This window comes from Poecilia latipinna, unplaced genomic scaffold (assembly GCF_001443285.1).
Source record: "Poecilia latipinna isolate Pla-1442-1.1 unplaced genomic scaffold, P_latipinna-1.0 Scaffold411, whole genome shotgun sequence".
Classification (NCBI taxonomy): Eukaryota; Metazoa; Chordata; class Actinopteri; order Cyprinodontiformes; family Poeciliidae; genus Poecilia; species Poecilia latipinna.
Genome location: NW_015113027.1, coordinates 439,342 through 466,908, shown reverse-complemented (window position 1 = coordinate 466,908; position 27,567 = coordinate 439,342). Strand labels below are relative to the sequence as shown.

Sequence of the window (27,567 nt, the reverse complement as noted above, 5' to 3'; positions counted from 1 at the left end):
GAGTGAAATGTCACAAGTCACCATGTCACAACAGAATTTACACTTGCGCTTGATTTGTCATAGCTCTTTGCAGCAAAGCTGACCGGAGACAGAGAAGGAGAGGAGAGGACAGGAGAAGAAGCTTTGTGTATGTAAGATAGGGACTTTGGGGAAAAAAGCTACCACTTAAAAGTAAATAAGTGAGAATGCAATAACATTTTTTAATCATCAGATTTTTTTTTTTTTTGTTTTAAACCTAAAACACTACAGAGACTATAAATGCCCACTCCAAAACGTTCTTCCATGACTAACTTCACCACTCTGACTGTATACTCTGGTATTTTAGCTTTTCCAGTTTTGCCATGTTAAAAAATATATTTTTTATTTGTTTCTTTCCACATGTAATAAAAAAAACAGATATGCATTTGGCAATTGAAATGCAATAATTGCTCAAAATCTGAAAAGTATGGTTTGCATTTTATTTATCCTCTGTGCTCCAATCAATACTTTGTAGAACTGCTTTATGCTTTGAGGTATGTCTCTATGACTGTTCTACATTTAGACTATGGGTGCCCACGTCCAAAACCTTCATCTTTTATATCCATCCATGATTCAGCACACCTGAATCAAATGGGTAAATTCCCTCATTAGCAATCAGTCAGCTCTCCAGAGGTCTGGTAATGACACATTTATGAGATTTAGATGTGTTTGAGCTGCTCTCCAGTACTGGACTTGGACACCCCAGTTTAGACATTATATTTTGTAGTTTTGTAGCTATGCTACAGATTTTCTGTAATATTTACTCTGGACTTTGACTGGACCATTCTAACACACAGATATGCTTTAATCTAAGACATGCTAATGTTTCTCTGGCTCGTGTTCAAGATGACTGTCCAGCTGGGAGGTGAACCTCCAATCTCTTCACAGGTGTTTGCAGCCTCTAACAGATTTTCTTACAGGATTTCCTGGTTGTTCGCTTCTTGCATCTTTAGCATCAACTTGAACCAGCTTCCTTTTCTTTGGTGAAGCAAAGCATCCCGAGCCATGTGTTTGTGTGGGAATAGAGTTCATGGGGGTGTTGGGTAATGTTATTTACAACATGCAATGTTTTGCTTGTTATAAGACCAGTGAAAGAGTTTCTTCTTTCTCATGTCTGCAGTGTCCCTTACATGACTGGAAACAAGTTGAAAATTTTCTTTTTTTTTTCTTGCCATCTCGTAAAATGCTCAGATCTGTGGAGCGTGTAGCTTATGGCTGACCTGTCAGCTGTGGATCTCAGCACCTACTTCAATGGTAGCTTAGGCCTCTTGGACTGTTTCTCTAATTAATGTCCCCCAATCAGCCAGTCAGTTGACATGTGCAGCCATGTTTTATAACTTAATCCTGTTTCAAAAACCTCCACAAAAGTACTGGTGACATGTCTATTGGTGCCTTGTTTGTTCACTAATGTTCTTCAACAAACCTCTGAGGAATTGACAGAACAGATACATTTGTACAGAGATGTAATTACATAAAGGCACACTTTATTCGCTCTATTCGGTTGACTGGATTTGAGTAAAAGGAGAATAAATGAAAATGCATGTCACACTTTCCAGATTTAAAATTTCTGAAAACTTTGCGTGATTTTCCAAACACTTATTATGGATTACTTTGTATGTTGCAATGAAACAACATTGAATTTTGTACTTGTAATATGAAAGAAATGTGAAAAGGTTCATAGGACTAAACCCATTTCAAACACTTTGAACTTATATTGTTGGCAGTATAAAACTTGCACATTATTCTTCCTCAGCAAGAGTGGTCATTTTCTTCAAAGATCTGCATCTTTTATTGCAACAAACATTTAAAATTTTACAGTATTATTTCAATCTGGAATTTACTGGTTGTCTTTGTTCTTCCAAATCCTGTTCCTGATCTTTTGGAAACTGATAATATTTTCAAACTGATATTTTTGTGGGAACTGCACATCTTTTATTTCATTTAGTATGAAAGCTCTAAAGTGATGTTAGAAGTCATATTAATATCAGACGTTGTATTCTTGAACACTCTCAAGACATTCTGGCTCAGTCCTGAAGTTCCTAAAGTAATCCATTAAGTTTCTTACTGACACACTGAAGCGTGGTTTGAAATATGCAATATTTTCCATCCAGTGTTCCTCGCTTGCTTTGTGCTTGGAAGTATTTATTATTATTATTATTATTATTATTTATCCGATACAGCATGAGAGACATATGAGTTTGAAGAACTGAATGCCGGCGATTTACAGTACATAGTGTGGCTATTTTTGTTCACTAAGTAGGGCAAGAGTAAATAGTTAACAGTGTTACGTGAAAACGAGATATGCAACACCCAACAGGTGTTCGGGAAGTAACAATGGATGATGACAGTGTAAAAAAAAATCTAAGCTTGAGGTGATCTATGACTTATCACGGACTTGGCTTCCACTCACCCTGCTGGGAACCTTTAGGATATTACCTAGTAACTTAAAGCAGACAAATGTTTCCATACTGTAGTATATTTCTGTCTCAGCAGGATACATTTTCACATTTTTTCCCCGGGCAAACACGAGTTGGGAAGGGTTAGGAGATCTCCAGTTTTTCCTCAATCCCCTCTCTGTGTTTCCTCACCTCTCCGCCCTCTCTCCCCACTGCCCCAGTTCCGGAGGCCCGGCATGACCCAGTTTGGGCGGCAGGAGAACCTAAGGGAGCGAGGCAGGAATGTTTTGAAGGCTGAGACATTCCTCATTGTTCATTCACACTGCCTTATGTAACACAGACTGATCACGTGACGCTGCTCTGCAGCAGCCGTGGGAAGCCGGTGCATTATCTCCGCGTTAGTGGCTTCCTCGCTCTAATCTGATTATGCAAGCCCCGGCTTACACAACAGCACGCAGACTGACCGACAAGAATGGACAGACAAAGAGATAAACTGATTAAAAAAAGGAGAGAAACGGAGACAACATAAAGACCTGCAGAGAGAGAGAAGGTCTGAAGGGCTCCGGTTAAATCCAAGAGGGGGAAATGTTTAACGTAATTTCACAGCCTGATTTTAGTGGTTATCGACAGACCGGGAAAATGATTAACAGATGACCCGGTTTTTCGTCAACATAAAGTAGATTGAGAAATGGAGGGTGGGAATGTATATATGCACAACTGCGGTGGCATACTGACCCATATGCAATGCATTCTTTCCATTTTAGGCAAATAAAAAATGTCAAAGCTCTTCACTCCTGACTGATGTTAAATACTCAGGCACTATTTAATAGTAAACACCATCCACAAAAAATGTAAACTCAAATGATGGACTTGTGTGACTGACCTGGATAGTTGTGTTTCCGCCTTCCAGCAATGCAATGGCCAAGAGGATGCTTTCTTGGAAGACTCTGTCACTGGTAGTGTTCATGATTAGATCAATAACGAGATCAGAAGCTCCTTCTTTGTCCAGATGACACTGAACCTCTGACAGAGTCATCTCCCCCCGACTGAGGCCGCCTGGACCCCCTAAAGCTGCAAGAGCAAGACAGAGCAGCACGTAAATCCTAGGCTCATTGCATGATCTTTTTAATAATATAATTGTTATAATTGAATGAATTATAACACACACACACACACATATATATATATATATATATATATATATATATATATATATATATATATATATAAATGAATATTTATCTTTTATTACAGCAACATAATCATACATGGAAAATTTTGTATCAGATTCCTTTTCTGTAGATTTCCCAAGAAAGTGGTTAAAATACCACAAGCGTTTAAAAAAAAAAAAAAAAAACATTGGGTGGACTTGACCAGAAAACTGAAACTGGCTCGTTATTAAGTCTTTTAAAAGGATAATGATTCAGAGCATGTGGTCAAATAAACGAAAGAAATGGTTTTGCCTCCAAGAACAAGAACACTTAAAGATATTGCATTCATTCATCACAAATAATCAAAGGAAGTAAATCCAAGTTAGTCTATTAAGTTTATTAGGTTGTCAAGTTAAACAAACGTAAATAAATTAAGTTTGACAAACTTCATTCACTTGTCACTTGTGACCGACTAATATTGTTTTAAGTTGAGGCTCCATTCACTTTTTTCAGTGTATGCTGCAACACTGTTGGACTAAGCACTGAGAGATTATGCATCAAGAAAATTAACTTATTCCTAATATCAACCTGTGTGTTTGAACATACTGCGTTTGCACACTAGATGGACATGAAATCTTTCAGTATATCTACAGGACCAATGATACCAATGTTTTGAATCTAATTCATAAATGCAGATTTTTTTAAGAAAAAAAAAAAGGTATTTCTTTTTAAATAAATAAAAAATGTTACAGTTCAGGATCTAGCCCCAAACAGCTCAGATTTACAGCTGTGTAAGTCTCTGCACCCAGCTTTTCCTGCACATTTCTCCCTCGGCGTGGGGCCCCAACCTCAGGCTGCATATTGAATTCCTTCCCTGGCTCTTGTTTCTGCAACAGGTGCACAGACTGTTTCCACAAGAAGCACCAGCCTGTCTCTTAGCAACAAAAAGAAGTTAATTATGGATGGGAGAGGGCATGCTGTCTGTGGTCTGGATGGTGTGCATGGGCAAGATGGAAAACTACGATCCAGTATGATTGTGTTTCTAAACTTAGTCAAATGCTGCTCATTACAGCAAGTTAGATGATGTGAATGAATTTTATGCCAGACAAATAATTTAATTCTAAATTCATGAAAATCACAGGCTCAGAGCAACTGTAGGTTGATAAAAACACCTTATATAATTACAAATGTTAAAAATCAACCAATGACTCCAATAGCCATTGTGCATTGCCTCAGTATTTTGACTCCAGATAGTAACACATTGACCTCTCTATCGCGTATTGATAAGAATGTTGTGCTCTGTGTGCTCAAAGGGCAGCTCGCAGCACAACCACAGGGCTGATAACCACCTCAGGGCCAGACAGATGCAGCCACATTCTTGTGTTTCATCTCGTAAAAAAAAAAAAAAAAAAAAAAGAAGCAAAAGGTTCACAGAGGCTCTGCCTTCCAATATCATCATTCCGGGCAGCAAGATGCCTTTTATTTTTTCCAAAGGCTTATTGCTTTACATCAGTATCGGGTCAGTTAGAGATGTTGCAACCAGCGTTTTCACGGCCTTTTTTTTGCAAGGGGGGGAAAAAAAAAAAAAAAAAAAAAAAAGGCACAGCAAAAATATTTTACATTAAATGTTTACGGTCAAGGCTTGAAATGAGCAAAACGGTCACCTGATTGACTCCTTCCCGGTCCTACTGGACTGAGCGGGCCATTGCCAAATGACGTCAGACTGTCCCTCCGCCCACTGCTCCGATGAAAGTTTCCATAGTAACGGCTCACCAGAATCTGTCTGAGCGCCTCGCCCTAAAAGTGGAAAAGGAAGGGCAGGATGTAATGGTGTGACGTCAGCGACTGGGGAGAGAAGGGAGATTATATAACACGAGTAATATATTCAGAAAAAAAAACCGTGGAGAAAATCTCAGACTGCCAACATGTTGGTAGCTTCCGAGACAGACGGGTCAAGGTAATCCTTGGTGTTTGCACACAAATGCCACTGGACATGATTTTGGGTTTTGCCAATGTGACATCACAAGAATCAACAAGTCCAGCTCTCTTTAATTCAAGCACCAAAGAGCCTTTTAACCAAACCCTGTAGCAGAGTTTCCTCCATGAGTGATTGTAAACATTTCGAACTTTCTCCCTGTCATACTTCAAACATGAAGTTTACGTCATGTGTCTCCCATGCAACTGTTTGTCACTGCAACAGTGACCCCGTGCAATGACAATGGGAGGTCCTGGTTTTCACTCAGGCAGACCCGAGGGCAGCCCTCCCACACCGTGACTCATCCGCTGTCGAGCAGTCAGCGGCACGACTCTGCCGTTGCCGTAGCAACCGCAGCCCGTCCTTACCTGAAAGACCTCCCATGGGATAAAGTGAAGGAAATGAAAGAGTCTGTGATGTGTGTGTTTGTGTGCGATTATGTGCAAATTATCGTGAGCCGTGGGTGGTCCTTGAAAGACGACAGCGAAATTATATAAACTCTGCTGCCGGCGTCATGCTCTGGGGGTCATGATTACTTTTTGTAGGTGGTGTGAAGAACTCAATTTTTTTTTTATTGGCAGTAGGCTATTCAGAAAGCGTGCATGTGCATAACGTTTATTTCCTGATAAGGTTTTAAATTATTTTCTCCACTCTAAAGTCCTCAGGCGTGACTTTCCAACGCGGACTTAAAGTTAATCTCAAAAGTCTACACACCCCTACGAAAAAGGCCAGGATTATATGATGTAAATGGAGAGATTATGATGAATCATTTACAGACTATTCCCATCTTTAATTCAAAATTAAAGATGGGACTTGTGGGACTTTACTAATTAAGATGTATTTTGTTACAAATACAAAATAGCCTGGTTACATAATCGTGCAGGGAGTTTAACTAATGACATATTGAAGACCCCGGTCTTGAGATCACATCTGTTGTTAATTTCGGTGAAAATTAACAAACAAGACATAAAGCAGCACTTTGTCAGTAGAATTTTCCTGACATTTGCATTCTTTAGCTAAGGGCATACGTGTATTTCAGGAAACATTTTCTTCATAAACCAGGCAACAGCAGGCGTTTCTTAGCTCCCTCCAGTATTTTATCGCTCACAAGTGGAGATGCTGTACAGCTGTGAGTCTTCAAAAATAAAGCCAGTAGTGTGGGATGACAGGAGCGTCGGTGACTCATCATTGACGCAGTCCATGTTGGACGACTCTCCATACCACTAGGAATATTTATGGATGAAGTCAAGGTAGTGATTGATTTGAAGTGCTTCAGATTTCAACTATGCACCTCCTTCTCTTTGGAAATTATGTCCGTGTCTTGTTTTTGCTCCCGAATTGTACGCCAGCTGGCAGCACAATCCACACGACACCCTTACATCATTGTCTTCCAGCAGGGGGCAGAGGTCAGCCCCCCTCTGTTACGGCCCGGACAGCACAAGCAGTCACAGGCTCTCTTGTATTGGCTTCACTGGTTGAGGGAGTGATGTAATGTTTTACCGTTTGTCTATGGATGTAAGAGTCAACAATTCTCCAAACAATATGTGTGACAAACTCTGCATATTGACATGAAGTAAAAGGTGCTTTTTACAGAATATTAGTTTAGATGTTTTCAAAATCATGGGACATTATGACACCCTTCTTATTATTAACCTAACAGATTTGGGGGGTTTTTTCATTAGAGATGAAGTAAGTATGGAAATGATTTGTCACTCACTTGTTTTTTTTACAGCACAGACACCTGGCGCATAAACACAGATGTGTAAACTTTTGAGATCCAAAAACTCAAATTGATGAACCAAACGCACATGACTCAGGGATTATCACCAACCGAAAACAGGATGTTGGTACTTCGGTATAGTGTCATTTCTGAGCATTTTAAAGGCCAAACAATTGTGTCATAAAACTGGAGTGAAAGAGTCACAGATTTGTCAATGTGCTTCACTTTCAAAATTGGGAACAAAACAATCGAAAACTATAAAGACAATTTTAGTCAGTAAATAATCTTGACATCAAAATCATGGAATTTTATTTGCAAAGTAAACTGATAATATAGACTCCACAGCTAATTTACTGTTTCACATGAATGTAATTCAAGTGATACTGCTAATATAAATGTAATACTTTTAAAACTTCATGTGAAGAAGGGTAACTATGAGTCTCTATACGTCTCTATTAAAGATGTTAGTTAAGCTGCCATGCTGGAGTAAGTACCTACCCTTCTCTGGTCTGCCAACAGTTTCGGAGGCACGTTCTGATCCAGCTTCTGTATGCATTGAGTGGTTCAAGCATTGTAACACAAATACAGAGTTAATATTCATGCAGCACAGAGAACATTTCTCAGATTAATTACTACACAGTGCGTCTACCGGCTGTCACAAGTGGCCATGCAAAGATCTGCTGAGTACGCATTGCCATGCTTTTACAGCTAGATCAGAAACCAGGAAACGGCAAACATTTGAAACTATGAAAGGCGAGGTATTTATTGGATGCAAGATGCCCAATTAAATTATTTCATAATGAAATGGTTAACCACATGTTTAGCTTGTTGAAACCAAGCCTCAGTTTTGGCCTAACATGGCAGTACGCACAGAATTAAATATACAAATGTAGGATCTCAGGTTGGCATGCTGAAAACAAAATATGAAGATGAAATGTGGAATATGTGAAGATGAAAATAGGACAGGGTGAACCGTCAATGGGAAAAAGTTAGTCCCAATTCCAAAACAAATACTAACAGAGACAGTTGAGACAAAAATCATGCACGTTTGGACAAACTCCTCATTTCCACCATTTGACCTCACATGCATGCTTGTAGATTCTTCGAGGAGAACAATAATGAAAGCATTCAAAGAACGAACAGACTCCACACAGAAGGTTAACCAGGAAAAACAAGTCTTTAAATCTTGGCTTTCATAAATATTTGTGCTGTCGTGTAAAGTATGTTCCCTAAAGGGAAAAGCCATTTTGTCTTCCTCACTAGTTTCACATTCAAGGAACCTGAGTTTTGTTTTTGTTTTTTTCTTAAAGAATTTAACTCTTGCCATTAGCAAACATTTATTTCCCGTCAGATATTTAGATATATCTATTTTTTTCATTACACACCTGATATCCCACTTATCAGCTAAATATAATAATTGATTTTAAACTCATGAAAGAAATAGTGTGGATGTTTAGTTGGTAATTTTCATCACAAAGCTCCTCAGTCACAGTACCAATCAACGGAAAACAAGAATGTGCCAAAATCATTAAAAGATAATTCAATGACAACATTTCCTATGATACAATTGCATTTTTTGGAGAGTATTTTGCTTTTTACTTAATTAATTTTCTCATATATTAGCTATTTTAGCTTTTCTTATATTAGTTAACTTAGTCTATATTTTCCACATTTGCTTATTTTTTACACTTTATCTCATCTTTTGAAGTGCTATTTCTTTAGATTTATATGATTAATTCTCCCTTTTAGGAGCATCTCATCTATTTTTTTAAGTATCTTATTTTGCTTGAAGTAATTTATCTTGATTTACATTAGTTTACTTTTAGCTTATTTTAGCTCATTAAGCTCACCAAATTTGATCTAATTCATATTATTTAATTTACATAATTATAGCATTAAGACTAAATGCTTAATTAAGGCTTGGTGAAAAATTCACATCTTAAAAGTTTAAAAAAATATAACTTCATCATTTCATTGTTCATCACAAACAATAAAAAAAACATTATTGCTTTTAACTTTGAGGTTGTTTGTACCGACATACTGAAGCTACACAATTTAGCTCGTCTAAGAGACCTATAAACTATTTTTAAGGCTACAGAATTTATAATTAATGACAACATAACAGATTATCAAAGAATCCAGCAGCTCAATTATTTTTTGAAGACATGCAGCGTAATCATTTTAATTTACAGATTATTTCCTGGGTGAAACTGCTACTTTGTGAAAGTTAGCTTTGCTTTCTTGTCTTTTCTGTCTTCAGTGTTTTTACCACTCATTGCTAAAGGGCAGGAGAGGAAATCAGTCATTTTACCAAAATGGCAAATTCATCTTTTACAATTGAAGAACACAGCATCGACTGAGGAGAAACTGAAATCACACAGCAACTGTTAGTTAAGGTCATACATGAGTAATCAGAAAGTTGAGAAGTTTTGGTATGAGCCACGTTTCAGGGAACGTGCACAAACATCACATTTCAGAAGCATCACATTTAGAGAATTTAGAGTTTTCCCATTTTCATTTTCCTCGCTGGCTTACCTGAAGACCGGTAACTTAGATTAAATATCATTTTAGCATATCCATATACCTGTATATTTATTGTACACCCACATAAAACTTGTAAAAGATGCTGCTTCTCTTGTATTATGTAAAAGGCCGCATTAGGGGAGGCTAGAGAGGTGAGGGCAGAGGCAATGGGTGATGGGGTTAGAGTTACATAATCATGCCAAAAGAAACCAGGCCACAAAACCAATGACACAGAGCTGCTTACAGGGGCCATCTGTCACCAAAACACAGGATTATCACTGATGAAAGGCAAAAAATGCGGAGCAGAAGAGTCACAGAAGCCCAGTGTCCATGCTCTGACTAGATGGTGTCAGGGCCGCAATGTTTTGTAGGTTTTAGTGTTTATACCAAAGAGTCTTTGCACTGATAATTTCACTACACTCAGAACAGAAATGAAAGCAAAATGAAAGTGCAAGTATACAAAGCACAACAGCAGTCAAGATGTTAAGATGCGATAAGAGAGTCAAACCCAGCAAACATCACACAGGTGCTAAATTGATCCAAAATCTAAAGTAATCCTAGTTACTCTCTCATTGGACATGTCCTAGCTTGACATTTGGTTACATTAATTAGCCATCGCTACATGGCTGCAGAGCGAGCTCTGACGGAAGACTGCGCGCCGGGGTGGCCATTTAGACCCCAGTCTCCTAAGGGTTAATTAGTTTATAAACATTTGAAATGATAATCTGAGCAGCCAGAAATATGATGCTGCAGCTCCTGTAGTCGTGTATGTTTCTACGCTACAAGTGTTCTTAAAACATTTGGCTGAACTGTTTTGGCTATGTGAGAAGCCCCGAGAAAAAGAAGAAGATATATATATATATACACATATGTTTTTATTCACAATAATTAAGCTTTTGTTTTTAAATAAAGCATCATTTTGTGGTACTACAATTATTCAAGTAAGAACCTCAAAAATGGAACTTGCCATTACGCTGGTGAATTAGACGAAATTATAACCAGAAGGGAACTCAGACAGAACAGTAATCCAACACCAGACAGAAGACAGACAATTGTGCTTGCAAAAACATTTGTTTACACAGCCAACTAACATTTATTCACTTCCACTAAAGTTCAAACTAATAAAACTTAAACCTCAAAAACATCCTGTTTTTTTTAGAGCTTATGCAACCATAACTGTTTTCAGTGTTGCTGCAATGTGATGTGATGCTTTTTAAAAATAGGTAGTAGTTACAAGATGGATTTTGTTGGCTCGCCTGTGTGGGTGGGGGCGCTAACGCAGACAGAGACAGACCGAGAAAATGATAGAGAAGCAGGTGTAAAAGGCATTGAGGGAAAACACAGAACATGCTCACATTAGGGCTTTTGAAGATATAAAATGCAAATGATGGCAATTTGAATTCTACACTAATATATTAATTTTGCTGGAATTTACCTTGGCTGACCATCAGTGTATCATACAGTCTGACAATAAAATCAAACAAAGCTTTCTGTATTTTCGGTCAGTCAGGATTTCCAAAAATGTTTTATTTGTTAGATGCCGGAATAACTATGGCAATATTTTTTTAACTTTCTTTAAATTTGTAAATGTTCATAAATTGCAGTAACATCTGTCAAAGTTGCCGTTAAACTGTACGACTTGGGTCAAACATTTTGGGTTTTCTTCCATGAGCTTCCAACAATAGTTTGCTAGAATATTGGCCAATTCCAACTGGAGTAACTGAGTCGCTCCTAAACACACTTTTGTAACAAATTTGTTTGCGTGGTTATGGCCATTGTCCATTTGGAAGAGCCATCTGTGACCATTCTTTAACTTCCTGGCTGATTTCTCTAGATATTGCTTCAATATCTCTTTTCATCTTTCGTTAGGATGCCATTTTATGCAGTGCAAAACTCCCTCCTGTAGCAAAGCACCCTCAAAACATGATGCTATCTCACTTATACTTTGCAGTTGGGATGGTGTTCTCAGTCCTGCAAGCTTTCCCCTCTTTGCTGCAAATGTAACAATGGTCATTATGGCAAAATGCAGTAATTTAAGTTCAATCGGACCAAAAGAATAATAATTTTTTCCTTTAGTTCATCTGCAAGCTGAAATCAGGCTTTTTATGTTGCTTTTTGAGAAATGGCTGAGTGGTCTTTTAGCCCATCATCATTATCATCTGGTCTTTGCTACAGCTTTGCCAAATTGTTTAAAGTTGGAGTAATCTTTTAATAAAGCCCTGAATTTACAGAAAGTAACAAAAAAACTCCTGTTATTTTAGCATTTAGCAAATAAAAACTTTTGGTAATCCTGTAAATTTCTAAATATCTGGTTTCAACTATAGTTCACAACCTACTACAGATTTCTGTGTATAAACTAACACAGCATTTGACTAAAGCTTATCTTAAAAAAATACAGACTTGTCTTAAATTAATTTAATTAATCAATTTAAGACTCTGCACATGTTCCAGTGAATGATGGCGAAATGAGACGTTGCACTGATGAAGAAAGTCAAACTTACACACAAATAACTGAAGCACACAGATCAGCTTTCAGCTATTATTGCTCAAACAACACAAAGTTTGGACCCAAAAAAAAAAGCTTAAAAACAAAACAGTGAGCACCAGCCCTTTTTGAATCCAGAAGTTTATTAAGTCCTTAAGGAACAAGTTCAACATAACCGGATCTTTAACACTGAGGACAGAGAGGGCCATAGTTCAGCAGCAAAGATAAGGAGCTGAAACACCATAATTTCTTACCAATCTATGGACATCATCTCAACGCGACCACATCAAACTGCGGAGCAACATGCGGATCAGGGCCGATATATGCAGCCAATCAACCCCGGGCTTGACCACAAACACCACAGGGCAACCTCTCACAGCTCCCACATCCGCTGCAGCTAGTGAATTTTACTGAACTGGAATCTCCCCACGGCAAACCCCTGAGCAGTCTCACACCTTTCAGTTCCACTCTAGAGGAAACAAATGCGCGCACGCACACATTAGCACGAAGAGCGCCTTCCACTTTGTTTCTTCTGAAAGTGCAAAAATAAACATATCTCTGCATCTCCGCAGCGTGAGACTGAGTCATCTTTAAAGCGGGGATCAATGACGCAAAGAACTGGGGTTTACCACTCTTGTTTTATGCGCATAAAAGAACGGCGGCTAAATTAAAAGACCGCGGTCTCTCGTTTTCATTTCAGTTGACCTACTTTGTCAAACCAGAGTTGTAAAATTTTTTTCGTCCTGACCAGAGAGGCTGCGGCCCAGCTGCGAGCGTGCATGAGGGTAAATTTACTGGCTGGATGAATATAAAAAGATAAAAATAAAGCCAACAATGAACAACGCGATGCATGAAATGTTTCAGAAATAGTTGCTGTTAACATAAAAGGCCAGCACAATTACTTTGGGAGCAACGAAGCCATGTGAGGAGGGCATCTTGAGAGGAGGAACGAGTCCTGAGTTCTTCTGGTTCTTGGGTAGCTCAGAGAGCAGCAAGTCTAACTGCTAACCTCCTCGCTGACATTTGGCAGAGTTGTGGGACACACGAAAACAAGGTCAAATAAATACATCTGCAGTATGAGGTAGAAAACAATGACTGAATCGTTTGTCGCCGGGCAGGGCCTAATTACAGTGCCTCCCAAAAGTATTTACACCCCCTTCTTTCCCACATTGTCATGTTACAAAGACAGATGGGATGTTACAACTATAATGTTTAATCTGTTTTTTTTTTTTGTTTATTTTATTTTATATGACCACACAACACAAAGTAATGCGTAATTGTGAAGTGCCAAAAATGACAGAAGTCCAGTATGCCTTTGAATTCGACTCCATTTTAGTCTGATACCCAAAAATAAAATCCATTACAACCAATTGAACTCCAATTGAACTGCTCCATGATGGCATTAGAGGTTTGTTAGAGAGCATTCAGGCACGGAAGCAGTTACGGTTTAAAACAATGTCCCAATATCTGAACCTCTCAGCGTACACTGTTCAATCAGTCACCCGGTTTTACTTAAACCGGCAGGCCTGGTAACTCAGTATTGATCAAATACGTAGGAGTACTCTGAAACATCTGTAGAGATCGACAGTTCGGGTTTAATTTTGAATCATGCACTCCTCAAATCTATTTTTTTACAGAGAGGATCATGAAAAAGAGTTATTAAAAAAGCAAGGTAATGGCAGCATCATGCCTTAGGGATGTTTATCTCAGAGAATCCGGTCAGAGTTGATAAAAAATAAAAGGTGGATTGACGAATTTGAGCTGAACAAAAGATTTTGCAGTCCATGACGAAAGAAAAGCATGCAAACACCTCATACACCCCACACCCAAAAGATCAGCAGGGGAGACAAAAGCTAAGTATGCATTTTCATATTACACCCACAGAAACATTCACAGCCAACTTAATTAGCTCTACACAAAGTAGGTGTTGTTGAAACGGCATGAAGAAGGGTGTGAATGGAAGCGGAGTAGTATTTCAGGTAGCTCGAAAACTGTGTCAGAGAGATGTATTGGGGGCAAAAGGGCAAAACGGAATAAGGGGGGTTTAGCTCATTGAGAGGCAAAGTGTTGTCTTACACCACACTGAGTTTTCTTCTAAGGACAATGAATGCAACGCTTGACAGGAAAGACTCCTGCAAACACTTCTCTATCTCACCCCTAACCCTGCCTTTATACACACAGGTGTGCAGACACTTGCACACATACAACAAGTGGGCAAACAGCTCCTCCACACTTTTATTGCCAATTACTGTTGAAGGTCACACATCAGCGGCGAGGCTGAGTTCCAGGAAAAAAAAAAAAAAAGCCTGGTTCTTATGTAACCTCAGCCCAGAGTTGGCAGACACCCAGGAATCGTGCAGCTTGCAGGAAAGGGAAACTAGGACACAGCCTCAATGACTGCAACAGTCCCTCACATTCATTACTTTCAGGCATACATATGTGCACAGTCACAGTGCCCCCTGCTGGCGCCATAAGTAGATAAAGAGGAAACACCACACACACACACACACACGCACGCACGCACGCACACACGCACGCACGCGCGCGCACACACACACACACAGATGGGATGTTGGTAAAACCGCCTTTTTTGAGGATAAAAATGAGATATGGTTTCTGTGGTTTTACTTTCTCTCCTGTTGTTTCTGCAGGAACAGGCTTCAGGTTATGTGATGATGAGCAAATGCAAATTGTAAAATAATGCAAAACCAGGCAAAAGTACTCACAACCCTTGTATTTTTCCACATCTAAGTAGGATTTTTTTTTTCGTGAGCGCAAAATTGTGCATAGGTGCAAAGCGGAAGAGAACTGAAGAAAAACGAAAAAGATTTCTATGAATAAAATGCCAGTGTGCAAAGTGCTTTTGTATTCGACCCAGGAGGGAGAGTGTCAGAGAACAACGTGAATAAAAAGCTCCTCCTGTTCTGGAGAAAAGAAAAAGGAGAAGTGTCGGAGGGCGGAAGACAGTTTCTTCAGAAAATACAGTATGTTAAAACTGGTTTAAAACTCTCTTGATTATGTTTTAAATTGACTTACCTTTGAAACCTAAGCACCAAGTATCACAAATTGCATTTCCACAATATAAAAAACAATTTCAGACACATCAGCCGTCAGTGTGAAAACAGTGAACACACAAATGCACCTCTGCCACCTGGCCCAGCTAAACAGAGCTCCACATCAGTGTTTGTAATAACCCAGCTTTACTGAGCAACACACATATCAGCCACAACACACACCTAACACCTCCAGCACACTGTTCTGTTTTGTTTTTTTTTGGTAAAGGCTGCAGCAGGTGTCAATACCAGAGCTGCTCTGCCCCGTATTTGCTACCATCTGTGCCCAGAGAACCCCCACTAACAACAGTGCAGCTACAGAACAGCTGGAGATGTTGCACAGACACAACAGACAGAGGCTCAGGGGAGACGGGGGCAGGAGTTAAAGAAAAAGAGTGACAACCTTAGGCATTTCCATCTCATCATCAAAGGCCCTGAGCTGAAAGAGAACAGAGGGTTTAAAGAGTTATATAACAATGCAGGAAAGAGGAAGTTTGCACTGAGAGCAATAATACAGCATGGCGTGTTTGTTAGGTGAGCTAAGGGAGGCTGAAAAGATCCAGAAGCTCACAGAGGTTTGGGGGTTTTTCTAAGTGGATATTAACAAAAAGAAGTCACTTCCTTTCAGAATATTATATAGATGTGATGCAATATGTTTGTGTTTCTTAATCCTAAACATTCCATAATTCAATTGTATGTAGGTGTCACTCCATAGTTTGCTGCCTCATATTGCCGCTTCTGTGAAAAGCCCTGCAGGAAGAAATGGTCTCTTTCATGTGAGTCCGAAGAGTTAAGAGACCTTGGGCCTAAGAAATAAACTTAAAGTTGGAAGAAAATCAAATCATTATTTATTATCATAATAAAGTGTGAAAAACTAAAGAATTATTTCAACAATAAAAACTGACATTGTCTTCCAATATTAAAGCCTCAAACAGGAAGACCACACCTTGAAAAATACACAACACTTAAAGCTGTATCTATACACTGATCAGGCAAAACATTATGACCACTGCCTATCAAAGCAAAGGAACCTTCTGTTATCTCATTCAGCATCGTGTCACTTCCTTCTCTTGACATGATGAGCGGAGAAAGCAGACATTGAGAATTAAAGCAACTTACGGGCCATTTAGTGTAATATGAACACAAAATAATCTAACTGATGTGTTTTGATAGCTTTATGTCAGCAAATAATTTGTATTGCAAAGAACTGATCATGTTAACGACTTCTGATATGAAGTTTGTCAAAGCAGTTTAGCAAAGTTTCTGTCATGATAATGACACATCGACAGTAAATGTGTTGAAGCACAAGCAATGAAATATGCAGGATATCGGCTCTTGAGGACTGGAGTCGGACAACCTTGACTTATGACTTGCACCCGTGAGAGTCATGCCACAGTTAAGCTGCAGAGACATTTGTGGATCCAGTGCTTTGTCAGACACAGTTGTTGTGATGGAAAATAGGGAACCAAATAAATGCAAGGTGAATGGTCATAATTTGGAGAGGCCCATCAGTGTATAAATAATCTAACGTAGATGGTGAGTAATAAGGTTCATGATTTCAAACCATTTTACTTCAGAAAAGAGCATGTTACCTTCTCTCCATAACCTCGGTCCTTTGTCATCATTTCTCGAAGCGTTTGCAGAACTTTGATGCACAGTTTCTCTTCATTTTCTTCCAAGAGTTGTTTGGTATGTTTGATCAGCCTGCGCACACGCACACACACACACACACACACACACACACACACACACACACACACACACACACGCACACATCAGATATAAGGTCTCAGCAGCACTTTACAAATCAAGTTATAAATCACAAAGCTGACTTCACTGCTTACTTGCATATAAACCCTCCGCTCTCACACTTCTTGCGTGAGTCGGTGTTCTCAGGGAAGAGCAGCTCGGGCCGATGCAGCACATCTACCAGGACGGACAGCTCAGCCTGGACCAGTGGACGCAAGCGGTCCTCCAGAGCCGATACAATGTCCTACAAAAGAGACAAGCGCATGTCCTTAATGCCTGTCCTTAACTGGTGTGAGTTAAATTCAAACATCCCCAGATGTTACCTGCAGCCTCTCAATAATATTCCTGTAGTCCCTCGACACGGTCACCACCGATTCTCTGCGAGCCGACAGGTGCGAGTTGCGAACAGAGAGCCTCCAGCTAATGGCAGTCCTCTGCACAATGTTGTTGGCTCTCACAAACAGGTTGTTGACCTGGTTGTCCAGGTCCACTGGGATGGCTATGGCTCTGCTTTTGGCTGGTAGGTACAGAGAGAAATGCATTTTATGTCTGCTGCCAGTTGTGCATTCAAATAATTTAAGGTAAGCCTCGAAAAAGAGAGAAAATCTCACCAACGTCAGAGAGCACCTTGATGCAGGTTTCAACAGAGCCCTTCTGGCCTGAGCCCAACCAGTAGCAATGGTAGACCCTGAAGACCGCCTGCAGCAGCTGCACAAAGACAGGCTGTCTGGTCTGAAAGGAAAATACCAGAGAATACAAAAAGAAAAAAAAAAAAACCTCAGTGTCTTCATGTCCTGTTTAATGAGCTTGTCTGTCTGGAGCAAAAGAAATAGATCCCCATCAACATAAAAGTCTCCCACGTTTCCTCGTGTACAGTGGTTCCCAAACATTTCAACTTCTGGAGTAATTACAACAAAAACAGCCAAAGGATGCACCAATACATTGGCTTTTAACCAGAATCAGTGATTTTATAAAAAATAATTATATGAAGACGATAAAAACATTTTTTTTAAAACAGAAACATAGATTTGAAAAGTGTGTTTACTACCTGCCTAAATGTTATTTTCAAAATATACCTTTAATCTGATAAAGAAAAAAAAAAGCCTCATTGAGACACATCCTAATTTAGTGAATATGACTAATATTTGTAGACGTTTTTGTGAGGAAGAGAAACATTTATGCAGAAGACAGTTCAAGCATCAATCTAACCCTAAACAGAGCTTTATTGTGCTTAATAAAGAAATCTGTAGCAGGTGTGCAGAGCTTTACAAAACTGGTGATTGGAAATTATCTACAAAATCTCTGATCAGTGATGCTATTATTTCCTCTCAAAAGAAATCTGAGTTCATTTTCAAATGATTTCTTGAGATCCTCCCCAAGTTTGGGAACCACTGCTTCACTGCACCAACAGTGTTTTAATATCCAACACCCCTTTTCAAAAGCCAATAAGCAAGAGTGAGAGAAGTTATGGTTAGATCGGCATGCTGACACAGTTTGAAGTACATTTATTTTCCTGGACACACATGAATCCCACCGCAGACACTTATTCATATTTCACCCAGTGACAATAAAGCTGTACTGTACTTCACAAAACCAATTAATAACAAGGAAAATATTTTTTGTTTTGCATCCCACAAAAAACTTTTGCACCTTTCGTTATTTCGCTGCTAAAGAAATTTACAATACCTGCAAACTTTTCCTCAGACGTATATCCTGTAGCAAAGGTAAACAATTCATGAAAAAACAAACAAAAAATAAACTAAGGGGGGGGGGGGGGATTAAGGTTCTGTGGACACAAAAGGCATCTCACAGACTGGAGGGCCAATTTACTAAAATATGATATGGAAGTAAAAAAAAAAAAATTAATTAAAGCAGAAAAAGTTTTCAAACTATTTCATCTGCGAAAGACCTTGGAACCAGGTGCAACTTGCCACCATTCACTTTGGGTCTAAAGTGTAAGTCAGGCAGTCATGAGCAAATCAAAAAGGTGCTCTGGCCTGGATGGCAACATCAAGATTATTTAACCAGATTTCTTATTGAGTTTGGAACACACTGCATTTGGAGAACTAAATGAACATATATTTGCAATGAAGAGTATCGAAAGCATATATATATATTTTTTTTTTAATCAATAATCAATTACAATGTTTTAGCGATAGTTTAAAGTTTAAACTAAAATACAAATTTGATTAGCCTTCCTCTGATCCATGGATGGTAACCCGAGTCTACGACTCTAAATGGCTTGCTAAAAAAAAAACAGAAATCTAAAGCAAAGTATATGGTACTTTAGTCATCTTGAATTTATGCTCTTAAATACTTATTTATTTAAATATTTTCTCTGCAATGTGACATTTTCTGAACAGATGTGGTGCTGGAGAAGCCCGTGCAACATGATTACCTGCAGGCTTGTACTCTGGTCAGAGAAAGGAGAACTGAAGAAAGTAGTTACGATGCTCATAACCGTCTCAGTCACGTAGCGCTCCAGAACGTTGTCTGCATGCTTACGTTCGCTCGTGTTGTTGCACACCTGAACAACCGTTTCAATGTTTAAGTGACGCATAATTTAATTCTTATTTTCCACGTAAAGACGGTATTATGCTCCTTACTCTGCAAATGTCAACCAGAAAGTTATCAAAGAGATTCCACATGTGGTTGGAGGTGTAGATCTCCTTCATTTCCACCTCGGTGTCCACATAGCAGTGGTTCAGAAAGTTGATGTATGCAATCTTGATCTGAAGGAAACAGAATTAGTGAGAAAACATGCTTCCAAATACGTCCCAAATGCAACTTGCTTCTCCCGTCACCTCAGGGATGCAGTCGTCATGGGTTACGACCCGCACTATGTCGTCCAGCGGTAACAGGGAGTTGCACTTTATCTCAGTATAGACGTTCTTGCCCTCAGTGCAGACGGCCAACAGCTCCACCAGGTGTATGTGGTACCTGAGCGGGCTGTTCTCATCCATCCGATCTCGCTCCGACTGCATCATGCTGACCAAAGTCTGGAAGGAGGCCCGATCGTTGTAGAAGACCAGAACATCTTCTCCTGCATTCACCAGCTGTTTGAGAAACACAGCATAATGCCAAAGAAAAACAATGACATACAGAACTTTCCAAATGTATTCCTGCCTGTTTATTTCCACATTTTCTCATGTCACGTAATGTGACAGGCCAACACGGATTAGTGAATCACTTAAGTGTTAAAATAATTTGTAGTTTTCAAAATGGGGTTTGCATGTGTATTGATATTCCCCCTTGGGTCAATACTTTGCAGAAACAATAGCTGCAAGTCATTTAGGGCATGTCTCTACAACTCTTGCCCACTTAGATACTTTTTTGCTGGATATAAATATTGCCCATTCTGCTTCGCAAAATTGTGCAAACTCAACCAGACTGAATGGAGAACATCAGTTTTGGACTGTTTGTATATTTAAGTTTGACTAAACAGGGTCATTGTAACAAATGAACATCCTCATATTTAAAATCACCTGGACCTGATATGCGTTGCGTTGGTCTCTCACGAAAACATCAACATAAATACATAAACCCAGGTTGTGTTTGTCACATGACAAAATGTGGACAAATTCAGAGAGCGAGTGTTTTATTTAGAAAGCAGGCACAACCTCTGCCATGACGATATCCTGACACTTTTTGATGAACTTGTTCTCCGCCTTGACGATCGTCTGTAAGAATTTGAGGTACTGCACGTTGCGGCCGTGCGTTTCGATGCAGTGGACAAAGTGCTGGACCACGCGATCGTTGATCTCGCTGCACAGCTGGAAGTTGTTCATGAAGATGTGCTGCATAGTGACGGCTTCTAAGATCTGAATGGCAGGAAGCACAAAGGAGCAGTGAGTCGTAACCTAAGGTTTATATCACCGCTGTGGGTTTGAGGCCAGGTGAGGAAGGACAGCTGACCCCTGGATTGAGGAAAAGATTGATGTGTTTATGGAGCAAGGCCTGGTTCTGCTGGTTTCCTGCACAGAAGTTCTGCAGAAACTGATGGGCTAGTTTCATGTTGTCTTGCATGCGTACATCTTCCCCCTGAAAGATTAAAAATAACCAAGTTATGATCACTTTTATGCACACACACAATCAATAAATATGAAATTTGAAACCGTTTCTACCTTTTCATAAGGTATCTGCAGCAGCTCCAGAACCACGGCGTGAGCCCCCATGTTTCTTAGCAGCCTCTGCTGCTGTTTTCGGCTCTTTCTACCAGACAGACCTTCTTGGATGCACAATCTGCTGAGACGAAGCAGGACCTGTGGAGGAAGCATGACGTAGGAGGAAAACACAAGCAATATTAAACATCTGGAAAAAAATATTTTATTTATTACGCAAAATCTTTCATTTTGGCAATAACTTTTATCACCTCTTTTATCACCCTGTAGTTTTTGCTGCTGACGCTTTCTGCCTTCCTTGGTTTGTCTGTGGCCACTGCGCCCTGCAGAAGCCAGCATCGGGTGTTAAGGAACATGACCTGACAGTGTTCACCCTCAATTTGCATGATGTAAAACAAAGCGCACCTTTTGAGGTTCTGGTTCAGCTGGCATCCCCTCTCCTCCATCCAAGCCCTCATCTGGTCCCTGCCTCTTGTACACCCACAGCTCAGATTTCTCAACTATAGACCGCAGCTTGTCCAGATCTTCCTTTATCTGCTTGTAGTTGTCCACATCTTGGCTGGTGACCAGTAACTGCACCTGTTATCAAAGTTATGGGGATACAGAGATCATTGCAGAATCCACTAGAGGGAAATGATCCAACACGTAATTACTGTAGAAGAAATGTGTGTTTACTGGAGGTATAAGGGCTTTATTTTTCCAGGAAGTAAATTATCTTTATTTTATATATCCTAATGTTTTCAAAATGTGACGGTAGCTGATTTGCTTACTTTAAAAGTCCTAAAAATAAGTATCAAACTTAAGAGTGTTTTTCAGAGTTTTTCCATGTTACAAATCGAAATCTGAATCTCTTTTAAGGGGATTTTATTGACTAACACAAAGTAGTGCAGAAGTGTGCAGTGGAAATAATACATGGCTGTTATCTATTTTTTTTTTTTTTGCAAAAAGAAATTGAACAAATGTGGTGTGGGTTTGTTTTCCCTCCCTAAGTCAATAATCTGTGGGATCACCTTTGGTTTTGCTTTTTTGTGATATGTCTCTATGTATGGTGATTAGACATGTTCAGCAGCAGGGTTACCTGTTTGAATGCCTGTAGGACCTCCTGCCTCTGGCTGAAATGCCTGAAGAGCAGGTGCAGGGCTCTGGACACCAGTGGAGGATACTCATGCATGGTTAAGTGGAGCAAAACCCTTAAGAAGGTTCGACCACCATGATCGTCCAAGTCGAGAGGTGTATTCTCCTCACTGTGCACACAGCAAGATCATGCTTTCAGAGAAATGCATCTTATTTAACTGTGTGTTCTGAAAATAGTCCGACTTTACCTTCCACCAAAGATCGCCTCCGCCTGCTCCTCTATGTTTTCAAAATCCAAAGCTCCTGGATTTTTAGGAAGACACTCAAAATCAGTTTCTAGTGAACCCAACTTTGGTGTATAATGCATCTCAGGATAAACCTAACCTGGGATATTATTTGGCCCTTCAACTGATCCACTTATAGACAACTCGTTCTGGGAAGTACTCTCATCAAACTCCCTTTTAAAGATCGACAGAAGACAGGAGATCCTGTAGTCCAGGCGGACATTCAAGATAAACTGCAGGAGAAAGGATGAAATACAGTCCAGAAATACTGGCAGTGACACATTCAGATTTCATTTCCTAAACGATGTGTATTTCACCTGCAGGATCTCTATAATCTTGAGCTTAGTGTCCATGACCAATATGTCCTGTTTCTCAGGCTCAATCTGCGCCTTCACCGTGTCGTCATTCGGGCCGCTGTTTGTATTTATAGGAAGGAACCCGCCTCCTCTCAGGACTACTTGGGACATCAGTTCTCCTACGCCATGAATGGACCTCATCACATTACTGCCTGAAAGCATATAAACACACAAACACAAATCAACCTCACGGCCACCGGATTCACGTCCTCAACTCGCCGCTCCGGGCTGCTCTACCTCTGCCTCCGTCTCCTTTTTCCAGCTTGGTGAACGGGAAAACGGTGCTCACATGGACGCAATCCAGAATAGCCAGTAGGATCTTGGTTAGTCTGAGCAGGTCGCTGAAGTTGTAGAAGCCAAAATAGATGAGATTTCTGGCCAGATTCACCACCTGAAATAAGGACAACAGATGCAAGCTTGAAAACTACAAGCTCAAAGTATTTTATCATACATTTATGTAACATTTTAATACAAAGTATTGCATAATTGTGAATTGTGAAAATGTTCACTTTCATGCCTCCCATTGCTTTCACAAGTCACAATGCAAATCCAGATGTTTTGATAAGGCCTCAGATGTTTGTTAAAATTATTACAGCAAGCAGCATCATAAAAACCAAGTAAGACAACAAACAAGCATCATTTTCTTTGCACTTCTCAGTTATGGACTGCCAGGTGTCGGTCAAACACATAAAACATACAGAAGTATGTAGCTTAAAGGGACAAAGTGTGCAAAAAGTTCAAACAAAGTTACTTCGTTACTTCAAACGAAGTAAAAGGCCGATACAACTCCTTCTACAAGGAGCTGCATCGGCCGTACTGACCTCAGAAGTGAGCTTGTTCTTTTCCTTGTCTGCAAACGGGACGTTCTGACACACCACGTCCCTGAGGTAGTTTTCAACAAACTCCATAGTCTGCCAGAATCGCTCCTTAATATTATCTTTGGTCGTTCCATCATTGTCGTAGCTTCAAGTTAAAGAATAAACACAGCTTTAAAAAGACAACTAAATACAAGCAGATTTTACACTGAAGACAAAGGACAACTGAAGTAAAAGGATTTTGTTTGCGGTCCATTTCTCACTCGTTAATGGAGATTTTCGACGGGATCTCAGACCAAAGCCGTGCATATTTGACCGGCGTGACTTGCTCCTGTGGGTCCCGATCCACGTGCATGTGTAGCATGAGCCGACAGAAAGAGGCTCGAAGGTCAAAGGGCAAGTCCTCATCCGACATGCATCGCAAGATCAGGTCGACATCCAGCTGAACGGAAATCTTGTTGATTGCTAGATACTGGCGATCCAAGCACATCCTGGCAAACAGGTTGAGCTGATACCTGTCCCAAATGAATCAGACTAATCAATGATCCAAACTATAAGGGTTGCTCAGCCCAGCTAAGATGAGATCCAGAAATGTACCTGTAGTAACTGATCACTTCTTTATCCTCCTTCTGGCCGTCTTTGGCATCCTGGGCCATCTCTCTGACGCTCTTGCTGCGCATCTCCTTGTCGCTGTTGTTCCAGAACAACCAGACTTCCTCCTCGTCCTCCTCCACCTCCACAGAGTTCTCCCCAAGCTGCGATCCCTCGATCTCAAACCTTGAGAGCACCAGTCTGAAAAAAAAGTTATTCAAAAAAGGAAAAATAACAGATTAATTTTTTGTATTTAATTTAATTTATGTTTAGGCTTGCTGATTTTAAATAAATTAATAATTTATGGTACTTTGAAAAAATATTTGTCCCCATAAAATATTCAGTTTTTTTCTCTACACTTAAGTGCTTTGGATCAAACTATTTTTAAATAAGGAATCAGATATTTTATATCAAATATAATCTGAATTAATACAAAAGAGAGTTGTAATATGCTTATTTTATTTTAATTTTTACTTTTAAAAGAAAAGCTATCCAAAACAACCAGACCATTTGTGGAAAATTTGAGGACTGAGTTTAATGGCTATTTGCTTGTCTGGAAACTGACAAATCTAAGTAAAGTCTATCAATTTCTGATAAAACTGGATGAAGATTATGTCACATAATTCCTTAAAAGTCTTGATCAAACTGTCATTTATAACTGCATCTGTATTTATTTAGAGTATTAACCAATGGTTTTTTTTTCCTAGTTACTGCTCTGTTTGGATGGAAATAAGACCAATAAAGTTGGTCCATGAAGTGGCAACCTGAGGTACAACAGAAAAACATGTTACTTTGTTTCTATGAGGATGTCTGCATTGGCTGGATCCAACACTGCAGTACAGATGAGCTCCTGTGTCACAGGGATGGACTTGTTCATCGACACACACAGGTCTGACAGATAGTCCAAGAACCTGGACACAAACACAGGGATAACAAAACTCAATTGCACACCACCCTGAGGGTCAAAGAACAACTCATATAACTTATGAGTTGTTCAACCATTTAAAAAAAAACAACAAAAACACAGATCAGATGATCAAACAAACAGTGTCACACCTGGGCTCCCGGTTTTTGCGGACAAGGCTCACAAACGTGTCGATCTCTGCAGCAGTGATGTGCTTCTCCAGCAACTTGCGGTTGTTATGGAGCAAAGCTGTGATGGTGTCCTCGGCCAGCACATCGTAGCCGATCTGTTTCTGCATGAAGCGAAACTGTTTGGCGATGTATTCCTGCAAGACACAAAAAAGAAAAAAAAAAAAACACACTGGTTATGTGCAGTTGCGACAAGGTATGCACATAGGTTTTCATGACATGGAGCATTTAAATGGGCATGGTACATTAGCAGCTCAAACTGCAGACTGGACTGGATGTTCAGCTGGATTTTATATATATATATATATATATATATATATATATATATATATATATATATACATACATGCATACATACATACTTTTTTTTTTTACTGCTTTAATGTTACTAAATAACAATGACATTTTTCCTCAGAAAAACAAGCCCCTACGGCCCTCTTATATTGCAATGGTGAGTATTAAATAATGTTCTCGGTTGACCAATTGTACCTGGTTCTTGCGATAATCCTGTTGCGAGTGACGCAGGACCCTGTAACACAAACGGCAGATGTGTCTGAAGGGGGCATGGCGCTGGTCAGCCAGCTCCTCCAGGCGCAGCATGGGCCCATTCCCGCCGTCTGTGAAGGGCGCCTGCAGCAGCTTGAAGATCTACAAGCAGAAAGGAGATTGTGATAACTGCAACCATGCAAAAAGTCCACCTTTTATCCCACTTTCACACAAAACTATAAAAATCAGAAGAGGAGGAGGAAGAGGTCAGGGGAGTTTTACAAAAAGTGCCCATTCTTCCTTTATTGCATTACCTGTTTGAGAATATTCTGTTCTCTCATGAGTTTCTGTCGCTCCCTATTGGGTTTGTTCACCATAATTTCCAGAACGTCCTGTCCATTGTTGGGAATGTCCACCACAAAGAACACCAAATCCTCCAGGAGCTTTGTAACTGCCCTGAATTTATTCATTACAAAACAACAACAAAAAAAGACACAAATTAACAACACAAGCATCATCTTGAAGGAAACAACTCCACAGTGCTGCTGTGTTTTCTACCTCCTCTCATTTTGTGTGATGGTGCCTTTTTCCAGCTTTCCTGCAATAGAGGCCAGGACTTTACTGGCATCATTGGCAAAATCAAGATCCCTCACTTCAGCCGGGGAGACGGGCACGATGGCGAAAGCCTCCTTATCCTCTTTATATGGAGATGTGCCAATCTTGAATCAGAAATAAAATCCAATTTTTTTTTTACTTATCAGAGGAAATGTGATTCGTTTTGGGGCTTTATTAAGGGTTAAAATATAAATGCAAATTCACTATTAAATATTCCATAAACATTTCTTCAACAAAAATAAGTTTTGTTGGGGAAAAAAGCCAAATAAAAGTTAGAAGAGAGATCAGTCACTTACTCGCAACATGACAGGCTTTTCTTCTTCCTTGTCTATTGGCTGGTTAGTGCTGTGAACCCACGTGTTGGTGCAGAGGTGTCGGAGGCGCACATACGAGTTTCTGAAAGGATATTTGTTTTAAATATATATATATTTTTTTTCGATTTAAAGTACACATGGTTGATTCTTTTTAAGGCTGTCTGTGTAACCAGCAACACGAAAGTTTCCGCTGACTGGCGCTCATAAACATGGAGAAACAGGTAAGAGTTTCTGTCTTAAGGTGAAAGACTCAGACAGACTTTCATTTGTGGTGGTGGAGCAGGTAAAAAATTGTGTCAAAAACTTAAATTTTAGTTTAATTTGACCAGAACCTTCTTATAATTGTTTGCTTCTGGAAAACAGCAAATATGACTTGTTATGGCTTTCTTTAAACAATGGCTTTCAAAGTCAGATTTGTGCACAGCTAGTAGTTATCATGTAGACAAATTCTACCACCTGAGCAGGGGAGCTCTGCAACTCCTCCAGAGTTACCATGCCCCTCTTAGCCGTTTCCCTGACTAACGCTCTCCTTGCCTGACCTGGTAGTTAAGGTGGAAAGCCATATTGTGATACTGTCTGCAGTTGGGCTACACCCTGACCATTTTCAGATGAGGGATTAAATGTTTTAATTGGAGGATTTTAGAGTAAATAGAACAAACGAACACAACACTTTGCAGATTATTTGTAAAATTTGTAAAAATCATTTCTAGTTTTCTTTCCACTTGACCGTTATGCTTGTCCAGCATAAC

General features: G+C 39.6%; 1 protein-coding gene across 9 annotated transcripts in view; it reads right to left on the bottom strand.

The window, feature by feature from the left end:
- Positions 1–27,567, bottom strand: part of LOC106950616 (inositol 1,4,5-trisphosphate receptor type 1) — a 90,258-nt gene that overhangs the window by 34,568 nt on the left and 28,123 nt on the right. For 3 of the 9 annotated variants that reach the window (XM_015037592.1, XM_015037597.1, XM_015037593.1), the window contains 31 exons: positions 26,801–26,900; positions 26,448–26,608; positions 26,204–26,345; positions 25,893–26,051; positions 25,368–25,540; positions 25,103–25,222; positions 24,318–24,512; positions 23,984–24,235; positions 23,727–23,868; positions 23,143–23,296; positions 22,867–23,057; positions 22,650–22,782; positions 22,514–22,568; positions 22,270–22,435; positions 21,597–21,770; positions 21,443–21,514; positions 21,195–21,332; positions 20,986–21,111; positions 20,691–20,891; positions 19,875–20,126; positions 19,677–19,802; positions 19,469–19,597; positions 18,757–18,783; positions 17,682–17,802; positions 17,394–17,587; positions 17,166–17,314; positions 16,914–17,025; positions 15,725–15,760; positions 7,759–7,806; positions 5,230–5,362; positions 3,298–3,485 (listed from right to left, as the gene is read on the bottom strand). In XM_015037592.1, coding sequence (XP_014893078.1) covers positions 3,298–3,485; positions 5,230–5,362; positions 7,759–7,806; positions 15,725–15,760; positions 16,914–17,025; positions 17,166–17,314; positions 17,394–17,587; positions 17,682–17,802; positions 18,757–18,783; positions 19,469–19,597; positions 19,677–19,802; positions 19,875–20,126; positions 20,691–20,891; positions 20,986–21,111; positions 21,195–21,332; positions 21,443–21,514; positions 21,597–21,770; positions 22,270–22,435; positions 22,514–22,568; positions 22,650–22,782; positions 22,867–23,057; positions 23,143–23,296; positions 23,727–23,868; positions 23,984–24,235; positions 24,318–24,512; positions 25,103–25,222; positions 25,368–25,540; positions 25,893–26,051; positions 26,204–26,345; positions 26,448–26,608; positions 26,801–26,900 — 4,369 coding nt within the window. The remainder of the gene's footprint in view (positions 1–3,297; positions 3,486–5,229; positions 5,363–7,758; positions 7,807–15,724; positions 15,761–16,913; positions 17,026–17,165; positions 17,315–17,393; positions 17,588–17,681; positions 17,803–18,756; positions 18,784–19,468; positions 19,598–19,676; positions 19,803–19,874; positions 20,127–20,690; positions 20,892–20,985; positions 21,112–21,194; positions 21,333–21,442; positions 21,515–21,596; positions 21,771–22,269; positions 22,436–22,513; positions 22,569–22,649; positions 22,783–22,866; positions 23,058–23,142; positions 23,297–23,726; positions 23,869–23,983; positions 24,236–24,317; positions 24,513–25,102; positions 25,223–25,367; positions 25,541–25,892; positions 26,052–26,203; positions 26,346–26,447; positions 26,609–26,800; positions 26,901–27,567) is intronic. The other 6 variants (XM_015037594.1, XM_015037598.1, XM_015037600.1 and 3 more) reach the window with 4 other exon arrangements.